Consider the following 22,541-nt stretch of genomic DNA (forward strand, 5'->3'; position numbering starts at 1 on the left):
AGTGAATAATCCCAAAAAAATGACCAATTCAACGTAAATAAATAAATTAACAGATAAGATAAGATTAAATTAGATTAAACAAATAGATCATCAGCATCATTATTTCTGTCATCAGTATTAACTGAAATGAAAAGAACTACAAATGCAAAGAGATTTTGAAGCTGCTGCAATATATGGATGGGAATGAGCTTATAGAAAGGAGATTATCGGAGATTAATTACGCTAATCAAGTAAAAGAATAGCATTAATTACCCGTTACTGGTAGTAATAACGGTCAGTTTCTGCAGAAGTTTGACTGGGTGAGCAGAACTTTTGTTCGCTTTGAAACGACATCTGCGTTCTGTACTAGAGATTTTTTTTTTTTTTTTTTGTAAGCGGACTGCTTGCGAACACAGACCTTAAACTCCCTGGAATTTAGTCCATAGCTAACCCAGCCCACAAACAATTGCACGGCACTATTCACAAGAGCATTGAAACGGACAGATGCTTTTTCACGACAGTGAAAGCCATTTTGCTAGCGGTATTTAAAAGATGATATCAGTTATTTTTTAAATTAGATTTTATTTTAAAATATATTAATAATATTTTTTATATTTAAAAAAATTATTTTTAATATTAATACATTAAAATAATTTAAAAATATTAAAAAATATTAATTTAAAATTTAAAAATAAAAAATTATTTTTAAAAAAATACTTTTAAAATACCACTATATAACCAAATTTTTTTAAGAGGTTTTGCACACTGTGATTACGTTCAATTATATTATTTAAAAAGGTATTTAAAAGTTTCGTAATGATTATTTTTTAAAATAATTTTTATTTAAAAATATATTAAAATAATATTTTTTTATTTTTAAAAAATTATTTTTAATATTAATATATCAAATAATATAAAAACTTAAAATAATTATTTTTAAATAAAAAAATCAAATTTTGCCCAACATAAGTTTTAAACACAATATCAAATGAAGGCTTAAGACACTGATTGGTATCTAGTAACTTTTATGTTTTGTCTAGTTGTATATGAAGATTGGTTTAGGTAGTTAACTAGTTTTTTTGTTTTTTACATTGGTTTAATTACCAATTACTTTTCAAATTTTAATTATATAAAAGCTAAAATAATTTTTTTATTTTTTTTACACGCAATAATTTATCTCAAAGTAATTTTAACAAAACACATATTTATTTTAGATTTATTTTTTAAAGCCACAATTAAAAATATTTTTTCATTATAATCAAATAAGTTACAACAACACCAAACATATATTAAGACAATATTTGTTTTTCAGAAAATTTAAATTATTTTATTTATTTTAAATTAATTTTTTATATTTTTAAATTATTTTAATTTATTAATGTTAAAAATAAATTTAAAAAAATAATCACCCTGCAGTATTAATCATCACGTAAACCCACAATGCAGCTTTTTTCGAGCAATCCTATTATTGTAATTTTGACATTTTTGGTTTTTGGCGGTGCAGCTGTCTTTTTTTTTTCTTTATTAATAGAAGATCTGTTATTTATACCTGACTCACACTCCATATAATCAAGTTTGGTGTTCTAACCCTTTTTCATGTTTTTTTTTTTAATATATTTTTTAAAATAAAATCACATCTTCAAAAATTCATGCAAGGATTCTCACATGCTTGGTAGTTATATTTTTTTAAGTTGTATTTAAGGTATTAATACTAAATATGATTTTAAAATATAAAATTATATCATTAAACTTTATTGTATTGATGTGTACTTATTAATTAATTATAAGTGATTAGTATAATTATATATAACATTATTCAAGACTCTTTTATGTTTAAAAATCTTGTATATAGTGTTAAATTATATGCTTAATATTTGCCAGGTTTATTTATATTATTTTAAAAAAAATTACATCAACTACCCAGCTCGTACCCTATACTGTGTGATATTTGGTAAAAAGATATTATATGACAATAAGAAAACCAACGTAATAATTTTACATGTTTTTAATTAACAATAATAATTAATCATCACTATTGTCATATCCACATGGTTTTAAAAGTAAACATAAATTACAAGTAAAGTTAGAAAGTTAATTTTTAATCTTAATAGAGCAAATTTTAGTTAAAAAATAAAGATTATATGATTAGATTTGTTTTACGAGGAAAGGATTGCAGTAATTAGTAATTACATATATTAAAAAAAAAAACCCATAGTTAAGATATCACACCGGGCAAACCTTTCGCCTGATTCTCCACCTGCCCCGCTTCAAATGCTGATAAAATTTAAGTAAGAATACAATGCAGCACGATTTTGGGTCTGCACTCTCTTGCGGTCTTTATATTTATATTTTTTTTATTGATAAAAAAATAAATGTGCAAGCAATGTTTTAAAAAATAAAACTCGTATATACCTAATAAATGAAAAAACAGAAAAAATACTTAAAATAACTTAGATTATTTTGAAATTATCAAAAACACAAATAAAAAATGGATAAAAAAAGTTCAGCATGGTCATTAATGATATAAAAAAGATGAATAATTAAATTAAAAAAACAAAAGCTTAGAAAAACAAAAAATAATAATAAATCAAGCCAATATAGACGACCTTCTAAACGTAAAATAAGATTTTAAATTTGCAACTCATTGAATTCCAAATTTAAATTGAATTAAAAAAACTTAATTTTTAATAAATTTAATAGTAATTAACCAAAATATATTCAAGTAAGGACAAGAAGAAAAAATACCAAAGAAAACCTTTGTTATTTTTTAAATTAGTGAATAATATTATAAAAATAAATAAATAAAAATAATAATTGAATAAATATTGAAAGATAAAATTTAAAAAATATAAGTTTTAAAAAAAATAAAAACAAGCAAATCTTACAAATCTGAATCATTCTCTGGAAAAATTAATTAAAAAGTTTAATTTTCAAACAATTTAAATAGTATCATGAAATAAAAAAAAATTTAAATTTTTTATTAAAACACCCCTAAATAATAATTTTTTTAATTTTGAACTCATGAGTAAATAAGTAATTTAACCTTGCTAAAACAGTATAAAAGAGGACATTAAAGCCTATAGGCTTAAGCCATCATTTTTATTTTTATTTCTATTCCTAGATAGTTAAGTAATTTATTTTTTTCTAAAAAATTAAAAACAATAATCCATCCCTAAATAATTTTAAAATAGCATTGAACCATGATAAAAGGATCATTACACCCTCTAATCACAACTCAATGTTTTTTCAAGTCAAGGACATATTTGCCGTAGCATTATTTTATTGAATAGTTTTCACTAGTTTGCATTGCAGGGTAGGTTGGGTCAAAAAAAAAATCAACATGAAACATATTCAGGCGTTGCACATATTTTTTAAAGTAAAAGTTGTTTTTATACATGCAGAGACTGGCTTAATATAACTTAGATAATATGATGAGTTTAAAAATAATTTAAATAATTAATAAAAATATAGTTTGATTTAAAATAAAAATCAAATATAATATTTTTTATAAATATTAAGATGATAACATGTTTGATTTATTTGAATCAATACAGATTAATTTATTAATTTACATGTTGAGTCATGCGACTATAACAACCTCATGAAAATCAAATCAAAATAAATTATGAAGATTTGATTTTCAATGAATCTAATATTAAATAATAAAATTAAAAAATAAAATAAAAAATAACTAGAAAAAATAACTCAAGTTAACTTGTCAAACCCTTATCCCAAATCATAAAACCAAAATAACCCAATAGAAAGAAAAAAATAAATTACAAAGGTTAATGCTTCAATCAATCCAATATTAAAAAGTTAAATTAAAGAAAAATTGATTTAAAAATGACCAAAAAACTTATACAAATTAACTTAAGTTAACTTGTCAAACTCATGACTTGAGTTATGAAACGAGGATAATTTCATAAAAATCGAGCTTAACAATGTCATGAAGTATAATTCTTAATCAATTTAATTTTTTATTTTTTATATAAAATAATTTAAAATAAATTATAAAATTTAATTTTAAATAAATTTAATATTAAATAACGAGATTTGAAATAAAATAAATGTTACCACAAACAATTGATTTGGAGAAAAATATCAAAGATTTTCTTTTATCAATTAATTCTTGTTAATAATAATAATTAATAATTGAGTAGACTTAGCAACCTACTGTAACTCTTCTGTCCAGATTTTATGTCAATTCCACGACGTGGGATTTTAAGTCAGGATCATAAATACTGAAACTGGATTTTTTTTCTCTTCTACTAGCTTTTATTTCGGGGTGAATATGTTTTTGTTATTAAATCTATTTTAAAAATATTACTTTATTAATATTATTTTAAAAATAATAATTAATAATTTTTAGTATTTTATAATAATTTTGATATGTCAATATAAAAAATAAAAATATTAATATATTTTTAAATAAAAATATTATTTTAAAAAGAATATTACACCATGATTTCAAACAAATAACTTTTATCCAGAGGGACGGTGATTATTGTTGCTCTAACCTTGTTTAAGAAAGCTTTTGAGACTGCATTTTAAAATAAATTAATTGAATTTTTTTATTGTATTAATATTAAAAATATTTTTTTAAACATATTTTTAAATAAAACATACTTTAAAAAAATAATCATAACATGCTTCCCATTAGCACACCACCAAACGCGCTGGGAATTGCAAAATTCAAACCCACACGTGAGACTTTTCACGAGCTACGTTAATTTCTTTCCAACCCCTCTTACCTCTTTTTCCCTCCTTTCCAGCAATTGAAACACTAATCCTGGAAAGTTCACTCAAGATGGTCGTGGATTGCTAAAGCCATTATCTTCCTTCATTCATTTTTGTTCTGCGCAAACTTCCCATGGTCCATGTAACAACAAACCAGATAAATTAAGAGCTTATCATATAGAAAGCTAAGATCAATGGAGTCGGGCCTCTAAAAGAGACCTGTGAAAATGATTTTGCACTATCGTTCAAAACCATTTCAAGGACAGCACCACGATCGGCCACAAAATTGCCACCACGAACACATTTGTTTGTTATTGGTCATGAAATGCGATGCATTATCAACACTGCTGCTTGGACCGTGGTAGCCCCTCCGCCATTGAAAATGAGAGATAAAGAACCAAATTGCAGAGGCATGAAAAACATCTATATATGGTACAAATGTAACATCAAGAATTTCATCACCGACCGAGTCTCTCTTCCCCTTGCATAAAGAACAAGACAAATCAAGAAAAAGAAAGGAAAAAAAATCAAGCCGACGCCGTTAACTACCAAATCGGTTATTTGAATCCAAAAGCACCTAGTTGTGGTTTCTTGCAACTTGCAGCAACATCTTGTCGAAATCAACAGCATCTCAACAGTCTACATTTATTCGAGGACAAGGAAAATTACCGGAAGCAGTTAACTAATGAATCAAAAGCATAATTCAAAGATTAGTTGCGAGTGAAAAAAAATATCTAGTAACCTTTGAGACAAATCATGACAAGGACTACGAGACTCTGCCCAGGAACTGCTGCAACCTAGAGAAAATAAGAAGGGATGCACAAAATGGAGAAATTGACAACAAAATGAAAATACAAGGGTTAGAAACACCAGAAACAAGATAGTTTCCACTGGTAAGCATGGCTTGGTAGTTCCCCTATCCTGTCAATAGCAAGAAATGCAGGTGAAGATTATAGCCTAATAGCATCCAATGACACAAATTAGACTGTCAACTAGCAATATGACCATGGAAACCTGCTACCACAATGAAATGATCATTGAGGGAATTAAGTGGTGGTGGTGGTGATGGCCAGCGATGCAGAAAACTGTTCAGTTTCACTACTTAGGACTTGAACCCAGATAACCCATGCGCTCGGCTAATATATTGACATCATCTTCATCTCCTCCAGTACTCTCATTTAACAGTTCTTCCCAAAATCCCTCATCAAGTTCTCTATCTTTACTTTCTGGTGTCTCTAGCTCTTCTACTCCATCCTCTTGCTCTCTCCTTGCCCTACCATACCCTTGCATTTCCAACGCAAGTGCTTCCAGCTCTGAGACTTCAATTTCAAGGTCTCCAGACTCTAAAGGCTCTGCCTTGATGGGGTTTGCACTTCCACCAATATGGCTCGATTCACCACCACCACCTCTACTAGATCCTTGATCAATAGGCCGCCTTCTCTTTTTAGTCATTGCTTCCTCAAGCTCTTTCTTTTTCTCCTTCTGCTGAACTAACTGCTGTAAAAAGGCTGGATTTTGCATTGCTCTAGCTAAGAATTGCATCATTTGCTGCTGCTTTTGCTCTATCGCTTGCAGCCTTTGCTCCATAGCTTGTATATAAGATCTAGCATTCTGTTGCTGCTGTCTGAGTTTCACTAATTCCATCATTAAAACCTGCTTGTCACGTTTCAAGCGATCAATTTCTCCATCTAATCCAAAACGGCCAACTTCAACGCAAGCATCTGGAGCTTGCTGTTGAGTAAGAGGCTGAGAGGGTGCCTTTCTTCTTTTTATATTCCTTAAGAGATGCTTTTGACCGCTCAGAAATCCTTCATTGGCAAACTCCCATCTATCTGGATCAATCTTTCTAAAACCCTGGTAAAAAAATTCTAAAGCATCATCAATTCCCATTAACAAAATTACATCTCAACACAGACTCAAGAAAATTACTTGAGAATTTCCAGTGTGACAGGCAGTGTACAATGAAGAAATTCCTGCATTACAGAAGAAGAGCAATCGAGCTCTGAAAACAGAATGCAGAATTTTTAACTTCTGCTTTTTTTGTAATATGCACATGACCCCCCATCCAGACAGGACTACTGGGTTGGGGGGGTGGGGCGGGGGGCACAGAAGAAGATAAACTTCACCTACAGTGGAAAATACAATAGACTATGGATGCCGCAAAAAAAAAAAAAAAAAAAACAACAACAAATTGCTAAAACACTGTTAGTTAGTTCCACGAACATTCTTCTCACTAGCACTGTTCTTTGGGTATGATAAAATTTATTATTTTGAGGTACCAAGAACCCAGGTTGAAAAATGCCATAAAAATATTAAAACTGCTTATTTCAATAAAATGGACTGTTGAAATAGATAGATTTTTTTGAAAAAAAAAGAGAGTAAGATTGAGCTCGGTATCAAAATACTTACATAAGTATTGAGCTGCCTGACAAAGCTGGAAAAATTATTATGCTTGAAGTATCTAGGAAGGAGATTTGTGGATAACGAATGAGGATCCCAGGCAACAAAGCTAGAACCTCCTCTGTTCCAAGAAACTATGTGATTGGTCGTTGGGTCATCTACCATGTCAAAGGTCTTAGTCAGGAATGGTGGTGGTCCTGTATCATGTAAACCTTCCCTTGGCTGCGGTGGCAGCATAATTGGTGGGGGCTCGTCACCGCCGGACGGTGGCGATGAACTCGATCCTGCATACTCTTGCTTCACAGTGAAAAATGGATTCATGATTGCAATTTGATCCACCGATTCGGTTCTTATGTTAGCTTGAAGATGAAAATTTACATGCTCCCGTGTCGGTTCAAGATTGATGATAGAACTGGCTACGGTCAAAATTGAAGCCCTGGATGATGGGGATTTTAAAAAACAAATGAACGCTAGGAAAGAAAAAGATCAAGAAAGAAAGAGGAGTAATGGGTTTGACTGAACTAAAATAAGAAAATAAATAAATAAATCTTGGTCGAGAAAAAGAGAGGAGACTGCTGCTGGGTTTAAGCTAGAAAGAGAACTGAAAGCAGAGTCATGGAAAGAACGGCTTCATATGAATAGAAAAGATGAGAAAATTGTGATGAAAAAAGACGACAGAGTTGCAATGGAGATTTTTTTCAGGGGTGAAAACAGCGACAGCGTTTCTATGTTCTGGGAAAGGAAAGGTCGTTTATGTCGTTACAAAGTTGGTAGAAACCTGCAGCCAGAGAAGCGGTGTCTAAAGAGATAAATAGAGGTAATGAAGCTTGTTATAAAAATCATTTGGAAAGTTCTAGAGGTCTTGGGTGCTGAATATATTTTTAAAAAATAAAAAAAATCTAGCCCCTTTCTTCATTTGGCAAAGGGTGGGGGAGAGAGTGGTCCTCTAGGAAACTTCTGGAATTTGCAAGGGTTAGCACTGGGGACGGGATGGTGGAGGTGTGGTTTGGGGCCCATTGTGACTAAAGTAAAATGCGTAGTGGTTTTTGTTTGGCATCTGGATTTCAATAGCTTTATGAGATTTGATTGGAGGAGCGTGGTGATTTTATTTACCCTACCAATAATTGGCTGACGTCATTGAAAATCACTGCAGATCTAACCATTATCACAAAGGTACGCTACGCATGAAAAATATAAACATGTAAATTGGCTAATAAAAAATAAATTTATTTGATTAATCGGTAAAATTTATATTTTATGCTATGAAATTAGAATAACTTGGTATAAAATAAATTGAAAAAAATTATAAATTTTTTTTAAACAAAATCCTAATCAAAATAATTTGAGAGACAACTTTGAAAATTTAGATGGCAAGATATAAAAATCAAAGAAAAAAAAAAAGGTTTCTTTTACCTTGAGGGTACCTAAATAATTGCATCGTGCATTTGAAGATGAAAAGATAAAAATGTCCGGGATGTCAGGTATAATTTTTTTGGTACCAAGTGTATTTTTTGAATTTTCACTAGTCTCACATAGTGTATTTTATCCTTTGTTTTTAGTGTGTTTTATTATAATTACTGGATAAAACAAACTAGATCAAGTGGGCCAAGTACTATGGAGCAAGCACTACGCGCGGGCATCCAAAACATTGTGAATGACATTGTGTTTTTTTAATTCATTTTGATATTTGAATTTTTATTTTAGGCGATTTAATCATAATTCAATTTCAATTAATTTAAAATTTTTATTTAATAATAAAATTTAAAAATATATATTAAAACTAAAAATGCATAAAACATGAGTGGCCTGTCATGATTTTTGATACCTCCATATTTTTTTAATTTAATTTTGATATAAAAAATTATTTTTATTATTTTTTAGTTTTTGATTGGGGGAGGGAAGGAGGGAGAGGTTACTAGATTCTATTAATAAAGAGGAAAAACAATTACTGACATTAATTTAAACTATAAAAATAGTTAATATTTATGTCAAATAGTTCCATTTAATTAGGGGACTTCACATTGAAATTTTTTTTAAAAAAAAACTTTAATAGATATATCCAAGTTTGATTAGATTTTTTACTATCAAAACAATTATGCGAGCCTCGGAAAAATTGATCAAACGAGTTAGCTTGAATTACCAAACTCAACAACACTTAGCCTTTTTTTTTCCTCTCTCTCTCCTTTTCTTTTTATTTGTTTCTGTTTAAAAAAAATTATGCTTTTTGTATAAGTTTTTTTCATGAAAAATATTTATAATTAGATTAATATCACATTTCTTTTTTGTCTTATTTAGAGAGCTTTTTTTAAATGATACTTGTTTTTTTTATGCATTTAATTTTCATCAAGGTTTTCCCTATCCATCTTTTTTTTTTCTTGTATAGATGAATTTTATTTTTGAAAATAATTTCTTTTATTTTTAGATAATTATTATAATATGTGTATTATTTCTCTTTATTTTATTTAATTAATTTAACATGCTTGTCCATTTCTATTATCATTTGATTGAATAAAAAAATATTTTAATAAATAAATTTAGCAAATACAACCGTATAAATATAACGTTTTATGAAATTAAATATCTTAATCTATACATGTTTTTTAATTTTTTAGTTTTATTTTTAATTATTATTTATATTTTTTATTTATTATCATATATAGTTCATGATTTTTTTTTTATATACACCCACAAAATTAAAAAGCCTGTATGTAATATTTTTTATTAAAAAAATCATATCCAGAACTACACGCGAGTTAAGTATCTAGTGATATTTTTATGCTTGTTGAGAGGGGGTTGAAGTTGTGTCCTACCATGGGATAATCTATGCCCGATAGCTCCTCGTGTGCAAGGGTATGAAAAGTCTTCCTGGGAAAAAAATTTGTCAACGCCCCAATAATTTTGCACGTTTAAAAAGGAAGCAAGCGCATATGAAAGGTAGAAAAAAAGGGGAAAGGGTCTGAAGTAGCACCACCGTTAAAATTCTTACAGTAAAATCTCTTCTATTTTCATATTTTTGTTTTAGTGGCGAACAGCTCCTATTTAGCCCGTTCTTATCGTTGATTTTTTTTATTTAACTTCAGATAAATAAAAAACAGTTTCATCATTTTTTACTGCCTATCTTAAAAAAATTATGCTTGATTCATATCATATTTTAACATGGATTCTAAATTTTATTGATTAAAATTTACCATATCAATATAGTATCATATATTTTAAAAGTCTGAACTTAAATTTTGTATGACTCTTTTTTTTAAAAAAAATTAATTTGACTTGTGGTCAATAAAAATCCAACTATAAAGATAATAGGAAAAAAAAAAAATTATTTAGGTTTATCCACATTGTAAATTTCACGTATGAATTATTAATTTATGTTGATGCAATTTTTTTTATTTTTTTTATTTTACTTCCTTTTTTTTCTGATGTAATCATTTAGGAGTTCTTTATCTTTATATTTAAACTAGAGTTAAATAACAACAAATATGTTTTTTATTAAAAGACTAGACCATCGTTTAAGTTAGATAGCCAATTTATTATTAACCTGGTTGGTCAAACAAGTCATGCCTGTTTTTTATTTTTTATTTATTAACGCTTATGAAGGTCAGTTAATTTATTATAGTATATTGGTGAAGTTTTTAATTATTATTTCAAATATTTCATTACACTCAAGTAGCAGAAATAACACAATTTATATTATATAATGTAATTATATGTTTTTCATTCTATCTGCAGGGAAACTCGGGCCAATAACCTAGTTATACTTCATTGTTAAATAATGTGACTCGTGTTTAGTTCTGATTGGCAGACCCTCACACCCAAAATAATATCCGGGGACACTAGCTTCTCATCTCCCAGGCATCCAAAGTTCCACATATTCGATTTAAACTTTAAAGATTTCTTGCCCACCATTCTCCTTTCCCTGAATAACGAGAGCTGGTGTTTTTTTAGCCTATTTGTTAATGCAATGTCATTGTGTTTTTTTAAATATCCTTTTGTTTTAAATAATTTTCTTAATATTTTTTATTTTTTTAATATGCTTATATAAAAATATTAATATTAAAAAATTAAAATAATAATAATATTTTAATATATTCAAAGTAAAATTCTTTTTTGAAAAAAACCACTGCAAAAGCAGCAGACGTGGCAATATCCTTCTTATCCGTTATATATCTTGACAAATGGTTGATTATAAATGGATATTTCATGAACTTAATCCGAGGTGAAGTTATTCTTTTCGAGCATGCAAGGGGAACAAGTTTCGACCGCATAGAGGCATGGAGCAAAGACTACATGATGGTGGTGTTCTAGAACCAATCGTCCTGTGTTCCCTGACTGCAACCTGCACCGATCATTTGAATATTTAGGGCAAAGACAAGATTATTTTAATATCTCCACCAAATAAAATAAATTTTCCCGCACATTCCCAGAAGCTGCAACAGATAAAGGGATGCCAATTATTGTGACAAAATATTAAAAAAAATTGCACCTAGACCTTCTACAATCTTCTTGAATGTACTAGAGTCCTAGAGGGTTCCTGGATGAACAAATCAATAATTCTAATTAAAAATTAATTTTACCCTTCCGTTTCCCTTTTTACTTTCTTCTTGTTTTCAATATATATATATATATATATATATATATATATATATATATAATAGAAAAATAAAAAGTTTAGTGTGAGTCGACAATTTGATTAACCTCTAGAAAACTTGGTCAAAAATTCAATTATAATCTGTTAATTCTTTTATTAAAATAATATTATTTTAATTTTTTTTTGTTAAATAATCCAGCCAAAACCTGAAATTTAAATCTTAAGCTGACCCGGTCTAAAAATCATGAAAGTATCCAAGTTTCCTTAAACAAACTCGCACGTTTCACCAAATAGCAGTGTTCCATTTGTTTTCTCCACCCTTTATTTTAAGGTGACGCCCATGACTTGTTGTGATTTAGGGAGACCAGAAAGATCTTAACTAGCCATTTTAACCAACCTAGTTGGATCATTGTCCAATGTTTTGGCTCCAGCTACTATGCATTCATATCAGGGTTTGGATTAGGAGAAATAAACAAATCCTGGGTTCCTAGGTTTGTTTCTTCAAGGCAGGATAGCCCTTCTCGTGCCAGTTGGCATGGGGCGGTGCAAGCCAGTATATGAACAAGGGAACGTGGCATATCATGAGATGATTGATCGTGTAAAAAATGCTTGATTAGACGTGCACGTCTGGCTAGGGTTGACTCCATGACTCGTGTGTTTCAGAAAGTTTGTAATCAGTGTGTACCTGGTACTGGTAGTCTTCCGCAACACCGCCGGCTTGCATGATCTGAAGATCCATTTGCCGGTCACTCCGTCGCGACACGGTGAGGCAAACAAGAGAGAAAAAAAGTCGTCCAGTGCCGAGTATGACACGTGTTGATGTGGATATAGTTTTTTAGAGGTCTATATAAAGCGGGTGGAACTGGATTCATCGCTGAACAGCAGCTTCTGCAAAATCTAAAATGCGTGTTGGATTGCGTTTTAGAGATGATTTGAGATTCACATGTTTCATAGTCTTCGTTTATTTTAACCCTGGATTGCTGTCTGACTTGATTTGTGTCGATTGCTGATTAATTATTAGGTATTGGTTCTATCTGAATTAAAGACTTGACTCCGAAAACAGATGGGCAAGTAATCGATGAACAACTCAAAAACGCGATTTTGAATAGAGATTTGTTTATCTGACATGGTGGTGTATCATGTTTTTTTTTTTTAAATACCTTTTTATTTGAAAAGATATTAATTTTTTTATATTAACATGTTAAAATTATTAAATAATAATTATTTTAAATATTTTACGGGTAAAATACATAAAAAAAAAACTATCACGAAACACAATGCTATTAAAAGTTTTTAGAAAGAGGGACTAGCTAGTAATTTTGTTAAAAGTACAAGCCCCATAGCACATCTCTGCGAAGAGTTATGGATTACGCCAGAGTTGGTCCACAACTCCTACTTTGTTTTAAATTAGCAATGAATTGATAAATGTAACTCGCGCACTGTACATCGCCTTATTTCTCAGCAAATGAACAAATGAAGTTCTTCGGTTGATTTCACTATCAATGAAAAATTAGCATAGTTATTAAACCCAGCCCAATGGCGTGGGTTGTCTCCACAAATTCATGTGACGAAGTGCGACCCATATCAAATCTTAATTTGAACTAGTTTTTGACATTAATCCGATTAAATCATGGTAATTCAATAAATTAATTTACAATCTAATTAACTTAATCAAACTTAATTCAAATTGATTTGGATATAGTTTGGTGTTTGTTGCGATAATCTAGCTTAAATCTTGTTTAAATATTATTTTCACACGCACATATGCTTTTAGTCGGATGTAGTCTGATTTGATATTGAAATTATGTTTCTAAGGTTATTATCGTATTCATGTTCATAAACATATTAGAAAGTTTTTATCTCTCTTGATCTTTGTTCCTACTTTACATTATCCTGGGTCATGTTTGTGGATTTGGACCTCTAAATTATGAAGCTCAGTCCGTGGGGCCATTTAGCATAAGATAATGTTTAGATGTTTATATTTTATCAAATAAAAAAATATATTTGTTTTTTAAATGTGTTTGATAATTACGATATTAAGATATTTTTTAAGTTTTTAATTTTTAATTAAAGTTATGTTTGATAAACATACTCTGCTTGTCCAATAATATTTATTTCTTGTTACTTGTTAAATAAATTTCAAATAATTTCTATTTTTTTTAAAAAATATAGGGATCGTCTTAAAATTATTCATGAGTCCTTACATGTTTTTCAATAATTTTATTTTTATATATAAGTTGTAAATTTATATTTCAAGATATGAATATGATATAAAATATACTTTTTTTTCTTAAAAATTCTAGAAAAATACAAAAAATAAAAAATTTCTTATTGAAAAAAATACAAAAATATGTTTTTATTTGTGTGCACGTAACCAAATTCTAAAATCTTTATGTATATTTTATTAAAAAATAAAAATTATATTTTTATTATACATGAAAAAATACCAAAAAAATCAATTAATGAAATTTTAAAAACCCCACAAATTTTTACCGGATGGAATTGCATTTTAAAAAAGTGTTTTTTGTTTAGAAATGTATCAAAATTATATATATTTTTTATTTTTAAAAAATATTTTTAAAAGATAAAACCACATAAATTTTAAATCTGGATAATTAACTTGTGAACCTTACACATCATAAATGTAAAGATGGTGAGTGTGTTTAGATGTCTTAAATTTTGATTTTTCTGGTTTAAAATATTTTTTTTATATTTTTAAATTATTTTAATGTGTTAATATAAAAAATAATTAAAAAAATTTAAAAAACTTTATTTTAAATAAAATAATACTTTAAATCACCATTGTAACACAATTCCAAACACACAAGCTATTCTGATAAACCAGAGTCCCCACCTTTATAACATCAAGTAAAGGATCGATTCCTTAAGCTCAATGCAATAAACACAACAGCTTGAAGTTCCGAATGAAGCACAAACAAGAACAATCTTGAAGATCGACGCATCGTTCTCTAAGGCAAGCGATATTCCTCCATCCCCTCCGATCTTCTTTTGTTGATCTCGTTATTTTTCCCCAGAAACCTCCTATTCATTCCTACTTCCAGGAAGCTTTCCGAAATAAACTTTCGGCAGGATCTACAGCTGTTGTCGCTCTCTTGATCCATGATCAAATTCTGGTCGCCAATGTTGGTGATTAGAAGGCTTATCTCTGTGCAAAGAAAGTTTCCTTCACACAGCCACATGCTCGATTTAGTTCGAAGTAAAGTCTATCTCTTCCACACAATCAATTAAAGATATATGTTTAATTGATTTCCAAAAAATCTGCAGTTGATCGGAGTCCTCAAATTAGCATAACTTTAGCACTTCGAAAAGGAGTTATCAAAATGAATTATTTTTTTTGAAACAAATACATTTGTACTCCTAGAAAAACAGTTTTAACTTTAAAATATAATATTTCTCTGGCACTCCAAGTTTTTTTTTCTATAAATTTCTGAACCTAGAAACTGAAATATATTCCAACGTTATTAAATATATTTTAAATAAAATTTGAATTTTTTTATTTTTATATGATTTTGATGTTAAAAATAATTTTTAAAAATTTAAAAAATATTATTTTAATATATTATAAAAACACTTTTGAAAAAATCCAATCAAACCGTGATATACGAGCAGCCTTGGCGGCAAAATCTTAAAGCTATTAACGATTATTAATTAGCATGCGAATTAGTCCTTTTCCTCTTCTCCTTTCTCTACTCTCCCTTTCATCTCAAAAACCTAAAACTCGATGCCACCGCACAATGAATCCGTTGTTCAATTGGAAGCTATCAGTTTTAGGATTTATCATTTTTACCATACACGCAACATCACGCTGCGTCGGAGAATCGTCGACTTGTTTAACGGTGTACAAAGAAGGCGGTGCAGCGGCAGTGTTTCAATCCCCAAAATGCCCTCGCTGGAGCCTTCCGAATTATGATTCTCGACCACGGTCCACCGCCACAGCCCCCAGTAGCCTTTGCCAATCAGCCATGCTTCAAGGCCGAAGAAAGTCCCAGGAGGATCGCACTCTCTGTGCTCTCGACTTTCGCATTCCATTTCCTGGTATAACCAGGTTTCTCTTTCTGTTGTATTTCTGGATCTGTTAATTTGTAGGCTGTGACTTAGGGTTAGCGCTTGTGAACTTATTAATTTAGTTGGAAGGTTTTTGTGACTCTTGGATTTTGATGTTGGAGCAGGTAAGGTAGGGGTTAAGGAGGTTGTGGTGGGAATTGTGGCAGTTTTTGATGGCCATAATGGTGCAGAGGCTAGTGAGATGGCTTCAAAGCTTTTACTGGAGTATTTTGCTTTGCATACTTATTTTCTTTTAGATGCGACATATTCTTTTGTTTTCAAGAAATCGAATGGAAGGTTGCCGAATGAGGGAGAAAAAGATGTAGATTTTCAAGTGCTAAATTGGGGAGAGGAATCTGGTCAGCGGAAATTGAACTTTGAAAGGTGATTTAAGAGTTTGTTTCCAAGTGCTAAATTAGAAGAATTATTGTTCTTGCTGTTAAATTTACTTTTTACTAAAAATATTTCATACATGCAAGTGCGGAGTTGCACACATGCTCCTACTGCCTGCGCACTCTCACTCTATTGCACTCATTTCTCTTGAACTCTATCACAGTTATTATGCTATGTTTCTATTGAATTCTTATTTATTGTTAATATTTGTTTCTAAATGAACTCTTTCAGGTTTAAATTTTCTCTGCCAACAAATTTTGATGATTCTTTTCATCTGGATATCTTGAAGGAAGCATTATTGAGGGCAATTCATGATATTGATGCAACATTTTCTAAGGCAAGTTGTGTAATTGAATTTGATGCATTCTTTCTTGTCTGTACTACAGTCCTTGCGTGCATAATTTCCCCAATCTTTTTTCTTCTTCTTATTTTTTTTTTCATGCTATTGTAATGAAGGAAGCATCCAAAAATAATCTCGATTCTGGTTCTACGGCCACTGTTGCATTGATGGCAGATGGTCAAATATTAGCTGCCAACATTGGAGATTCAAAGGCGCTTCTGTGCTCTGAAAAGTTTCAGTCTCCTGCAGAGGCAAAAGGTCTGAAACCTCGTCAGCCTAAAATAAAAAGTTCAATGTTCTTATATACATGCTCTTAGAATTTCATAGTTATATGAGTAGGCAACAGCTCATCGTGCTCTTAGTGGTAATATTCATGCATGTTGGGATAGGGGTATAATAATTGCAGTTCTTGTTGAAGAAAAACAACGAAGTTTATTTAATACACTGTATCTGAATTTGCAGCCACTTTATTAAGGATATACAGGGAGCAGAGACGTGATGGGGCAGTTTCACCTGCCAGGTATTATGGTAACATCAAATCAACATCATCCAATGGACCTACACATTTGATTGTCCAGCAATTAACCAGAGATCATCATCCAGATAGAGATGATGAAAGGTTCCGAGTGGAAAATGCTGGTGGATATGTACTTGAGTGGGGTGGGGTGCCTCGTGTAAATGGTCAATTGGCTGTTTCCCGAGCTATTGGTGACTTGCATTTAAAAGGGTGAGGTTCATAACCACGAGAATATGTATTCATTACATCCTTTACTTCTTGATTGATATGCAATTTTTGGATCTCTCTCCCTTTAATCATCCATTTATGTTATGAGATTTTCCTTCTGTTCATAGTAAAATAACACTTTTTTTTTAATTATCAACAGCTATGGAGTTATATCTGCACCAGAAGTGACAGATTGGCAGCCTCTAACCACAAATGATAGCTATCTGGTGGTTGCATCTGATGGTTTGTTTGAAAAGTTGGGCTTGCAGGATACTTGTGATCTACTGTGGGAAGTACATAGTCATGGTACTGAGAGGCCTGGACTCTCTTCTTCATGCTCATACTCATTAGCTGAATGCTTAGTAAATACTGCTGTTGAAAAGGGCAGCATGGACAATGCGGCAGCTGTTGTGGTTCCATTAGGATCCATTGGAATTTCACAAAAAATATCGAGGGAAAGTTGTGATGGAGAGGGGGATATACATTGCTCAACAATAGGACACAGGAACTTCATGGATGAACAATCAGGTAATTATTTCTGTGTAGACTTTCCCAGATGGTATGTTGGACCTAACATGAGCATTGGAATTGCTGGACGCCGAAGTATAACTGTCACATATTTGTGACTTCATAATTTATTCCTTTCCAGAATTTTTTTCCTCATCTTTATTGAAAAATGTTATTTGAGGGTACAATGAGGAGTTTCTGGAAATAAATTAATCTGGACTCACTTTCCTTAATTATTATATCTGGGTAAGAACCAACCTGAGTTGCTTTAAATATCATGATTTTTTTACCTGATTTTATGTTGCAATTACAATGCTCATGGGCCCTTGTGTCCTTTATAACAACATTAAATGAGTTAGCTCGTCCACAGGGTGTTTGCAAGCTGATGTGTATTTCTCCAGGTTTGTCCAAACTCAATTTTTTGCTGTTGACGTATACATATGAGGTCTTTGCTGGATGTATTCATGGTTTATAAGTTGTGACTTGTGACCAGTGGCACTGTTGGGTTTTGCATTGTAGATGATGAAGCGATTCTATGCATGTTTTCAAGTGTTTTCTTCATCTTTCCTCATTTTTTTTGTGGTGCTGAATTGTTACAGCCTGTCATATATGCTCAAGATTTGACAGATTTTTATGCTAACAAGCATCATATCTATCCCATATTTTGACAGCTAATGAAGGGACTTCTGATCTCGTGAAATTGGACCATGGACATTCAGTTACCACCAAGTTTGAAAAGTTACTGGTAAGACTAATTTCCATACCTTAATCTTTGCTGGTCCATAGCCTTTAGTCCTTACATATCTAAACTAGACATCTCTATCTCATTTATTTTCTTGTAAGGGATTGAGTTCTGTTAGGGATAGAGTGGTGTTAAGGTGTTTGAATCATTTTAAGGGTCGTATGAATAACCATGTTATATATGGACTCTGTGTGTTTGTTTTAAAAGTTACTGGTAAGACTAATTTCCATACCTTAATCTTTTCTGGTCAATGGCATTTATTCCTTACATATCTATATTAGACATCTCTATCTCATTTTTTCCCTTGTAAGGGATTGAGTTCTTTAGGGATGGAGTGGTGTTAAGGTGTTTGAATCATTGTAAGGGCCTTATCAATGACCATGTTATACATGGACTTTGTGTGTTTGTTTTACATTCTTATGGCTACCTGTATGTTTAGAAGACCTTCATGTGTTGACCAATGAAAGAAAAAGATATGAGACAGATCTGTCGTTTATCTTACTTTAATTTGTAAGACATTATTCTTCACAACCTGAACCACAGTTAACAAACTGGAAGGTGAATTCATGGTTATGATCTCACTATTGGGCGTTTGATGTTACCCCCCCTCTTTTCTCTTGCAGATCAAGGGAAAACAGAGGAATTTTGGCTGTTATTACTTGTCTGAGAACCTTAATGATAATCTGGAGATGTTAGGGGCTAAAAAAAATGATGGGATAGATTATATGTATGACCTACCTCATGCTCTACCCGAGGCCTTCAATCACCGCTATGGTATGTGAAGTTGTTCCTAAGTATCTCTGCCTTCCTTATCTTTTTTTTTTTATCCTTTGAATGGGTTGTGATAATCCTTGGTTGCATGATGGTCCTGTTTCACTTTAAGGGGATTTATGGCTTCTTAATTTTCTTAAGAAACTCCTTTAAAACTTATCTTCTTTTCAAGCATTATAATTTTATCAACTATATGTTTGTCTGTGTGGACATATATTTGTGTCTATGAGCACAGACATTTACAACCTTTTTACCTTTTATTTCAGGTGGACCTCTGAATTTATATAATGACCAGAATATGTGCTTACATTTTGGAATGACTATTGATGGAGTTACAGACCAATGCATTCATCCTGAAGGCTTTGCTAGTTTCCTTGGTTTGCTAGAATCTATTCCTTTTCATGATGTTGGTTCAAATTATGGATCAACTGAGCATGCAATGCCTGACTTAAGGTGTGCATCTTTCTTTCTTTATCTTTTAACGAGTTTTAGCCTGGGAACCCATCAATATTAAAGTTTTTCCCTGTATGCAACACGAGGTAGAGTTGAAGAGCAATTCCAAATATGGTCACCTGAGCTCTTATTGGTTCATTAGCATTCAATTAGACTGTTGAAAATGATTCCCAATTGGATGCAATGAAAGCAGTTTTCTGGAGCATATGCCTGGCTAGGCACCTAATTTGGGGAGATGGGAAGTTGGTCAGCTCCTGTTATAACCAAGATTATACCATTGTAACATGCTGGTGTGCCGAATTGCTAGTCACCGTTATTCTTTTAGCACTCAACTCAGATGGGATCAAATCAGACCATGTCTGATATGATGTCATGTGAAAGATATCAAGAGAATTTGAGAAACCTCTTCATTAAGCTTGTAGTTGTTGCTTATATTGAATTCTTATCACTATCTCACATTTAAACAATATTATATGGCCTGTTTTCTTTGGAAACAAACCACTAAGACATTTGAAGCTCTTGGTTGTTAGGTATGTGCTAAAGAAAAGGTTTGGTCGTGGATCTTATGGTGAAGTGTGGCTGGCTTTTTATTGGAACTGTCATCAAGATCATAATGCTTCAAGTTGGAGTAAAAGGAATGGACATTCCTCGTTTGATGCTAGTTTAAATTCAACTAAAAGAAATTCCAGTTGTGGCAGTGCTAATGATTGTAGTTCTGGTTCTCCTGATGGTGACTTGTTTGTTTTGAAACGAATCATGGTAATTGGGTTGCTCTTTGATCCCATTTTGTTGCTCTTTTGCTTGAACAAGGCTTCTGCACTAAATGTAGTAGATATCTATGTTTTTACCACTCTCCTTTGTTTTATGTGTTAAATTAATTTGCACTCATCTTTCTTATTTTTTAGTATGTGCTGTATATATAAAAATCAAACACTGAACCTTAAGATATCCTAAATATTTGTTGAAACTACAGTATGTGTTCAATTATTGAACGGTCTGCCCCCTGATGGAGCAATTTCTGGACCTTGTTAGCAGTTGTGACTTCCTGACTCTTTAGAGTGTTTTTTTGCTAACCTTGTCTAGGAGGATCAGGCTCCACTTAGAAATTTTTGAAATCTCTCGTCTTGCAATAGTTGTGGAAAGTTGATCTATCAAACTATGACTTAAATCATTTTCTGTTAATTTTTATGCTGGTGTTCCATTAGGTCTTTCAATACGCAAAAAAAGGTCAGAAAAAAGCAATTTGATCCCCTCTTTTATTTTAAGTAGCTTTGAAGTGGTTTGAAAGGACTTAATGTATTTATTGATCATTCTCTGTTAATGTTCATGCTGGTGTTTTTGAGGTTGAAGTTCTTTAAAAGAGATTATTACTGTAAACAGGTGGAGAGAGGAGCTGCTGTTTACTTAAGTGGTCTACGGGAAAAATATTTTGGTGACCTATTCTTAAACGCATCCAGGTGTCTTGGAGACTTACAGTCAGACGGGATCAAAACCTCTATATTTGAAGAAATGCGATCAGATTATGACCTGCTAGAAACTAATGAATCAGTGTCTGGATTAGGAAGTGGATGGAATTTTGAAAATATGTTCCTGAACAAATTTAGAACCATGAGAGCTACCTTTGAAGAAGGTTTGAGTCATATAGCAAGATATGTAGAATCTTTTGAATCTCGATCTAATGAGATCTGGCTTGTATTTCATCATGAAGGCGTGTCTTTGTCAAAGCTTATTTATACTGTGGAGGAGGTAGAAAATGTCTCTGACAGAGAAAAGGTTGAAGTAAAACGGATTGAGGTATTGCAGCCATCAAAATGGTGGCATTGGTTGAAGACAACAGAAGCAGGGGAAGAGGAAATGCGCAACCTTATATGGCAATTGGTATGTCTTCTTACAAATTTGACATTGAATCTTATGAGTTCTGTTTTTCTGTTAACTCAGCCTTTGGTTTGTTTAATGTTCATATGCAATCTTGCAATGGTTGGCTTAGGAGTCGCATGCTGTGTTGTTTGTTTGTTTAACTTTAGTGTTTACACAAGATATGACGCAACTCTGTAAGTCTAAAGCATGTGAATTTTTTATTAGAATTACCAACCCTTTTCCTTGGTGAATTGTCCAATGAAATTTTTGTTATCAGGACAGCTAAATGAGTTCAATAAGAATGAGTTTCTACTGTTAATTTTTCTTTTAAATGCGTTCAATAAGTGTTTTTAGGTTTTATGGTGAGCAAAGGTTTATCCATCAGTAAATACTGACCATATCCTCGACTTTATCATGAATCAGTGAATACTGCTCATGCTGAAGTATTTTAAACTAATATGTTTCAGATCCTTTTTCTAGTAATATGTTTTGTCGTACCTCTGTTCCTTTTGAAGAAGCTTTTAGAAACTGTTTTACTTTTTATTCATGAATTTAACACCCTTTTAATTTGTGTTCCTATTTTGTTAACTTTTCTGTTGTTCCTGGTTGTCACACTCTGAGTGATGTTTCATGTACGTTGTATTTTGTTTGCTCAGTTGATAGCACTCAAGTCCTGTCATGACCGCAACATCACCCACAGAGATATCAAACCTGGTGAGAGCACTAGTCATCTGTCAGAGCTGATTATCATGCAATATGAGTTCGGAAATAAAATATTTTTAAAAATTACAGATTTGTAAATAATGCCTCAAAAACTATCGTGCATGTGAAATTGTTAAGCATTCAATGGAAATGACCTCACATGTAGTTTCTATTCCCCTCACATCAAGTTTGTTTCTTTATTTTTGAATGCCCCAAAATCTGTCCATCATCAAAAGAAAAAAAAAAACTCTTTAATGGTGCCCCCCCCCCCCCCCCCCCCCCC

General features: G+C 31.4%; 2 protein-coding genes across 8 annotated transcripts in view; one reads left to right on the forward strand and one right to left on the reverse strand.

The window, feature by feature from the left end:
• Positions 1-4,800: 4,800 nt before the first annotated feature.
• LOC105131389 (heat stress transcription factor A-6b-like) lies at positions 4,801-7,933 on the reverse strand. Of its 5 annotated transcripts, XR_843418.1 has the most exons (4): positions 7,126-7,933; positions 5,459-6,570; positions 5,294-5,355; positions 4,801-5,197 (listed from the first exon to the last, which is right to left on the reverse strand). XR_843418.1 is itself a non-coding variant. In XM_011034336.1 (2 exons), the coding sequence occupies exons 1-2, from the start codon at positions 7,435-7,437 to the stop codon at positions 5,815-5,817; spliced, it is 1,068 nt and encodes a 355-aa protein (XP_011032638.1). In that variant the 5' UTR covers positions 7,438-7,933; the 3' UTR covers positions 4,875-5,814. The 5 variants fall into 5 exon arrangements, 2 of the variants coding, with proteins under 2 accessions (XP_011032638.1, XP_011032639.1); XR_843417.1 differs by having other exon boundaries at positions 5,294-6,570; XR_843416.1 differs by having other exon boundaries at positions 4,875-5,355.
• A 7,397-nt stretch (positions 7,934-15,330) lies between these two features.
• The window catches only part of LOC105131392 (kinase superfamily protein), an 11,822-nt gene continuing 4,611 nt past the window's right edge, over positions 15,331-22,541 (forward strand). For 2 of the 3 annotated variants that reach the window (XR_843419.1, XM_011034339.1), the window contains exons 1-12: positions 15,333-15,760; positions 15,895-16,153; positions 16,394-16,499; positions 16,619-16,760; positions 16,965-17,229; positions 17,387-17,754; positions 18,405-18,478; positions 19,099-19,249; positions 19,513-19,699; positions 20,230-20,458; positions 21,080-21,577; positions 22,213-22,270. Coding sequence is in view for 1 of the 3 variants with exons in the window: in XM_011034339.1 (XP_011032641.1) it covers positions 15,379-15,760; positions 15,895-16,153; positions 16,394-16,499; positions 16,619-16,760; positions 16,965-17,229; positions 17,387-17,754; positions 18,405-18,478; positions 19,099-19,249; positions 19,513-19,699; positions 20,230-20,458; positions 21,080-21,577; positions 22,213-22,270 (2,719 nt within the window). In the remaining 2 variants the exon portion in view is untranslated. Of the gene's footprint in view, positions 15,761-15,894; positions 16,154-16,393; positions 16,500-16,618; positions 16,761-16,964; positions 17,230-17,386; positions 17,755-18,404; positions 18,479-19,098; positions 19,250-19,512; positions 19,700-20,229; positions 20,459-21,079; positions 21,578-22,212; positions 22,271-22,541 lie in introns of all 3 variants that reach the window. The other variant, XR_843420.1, reaches the window with a different exon arrangement.

The sequence above is a fragment of the Populus euphratica genome, unplaced genomic scaffold, assembly GCF_000495115.2.
Source record: "Populus euphratica unplaced genomic scaffold, PopEup_1.0 scaffold23.1, whole genome shotgun sequence".
In the NCBI taxonomy this organism is placed as follows: Eukaryota; Viridiplantae; Streptophyta; class Magnoliopsida; order Malpighiales; family Salicaceae; genus Populus; species Populus euphratica.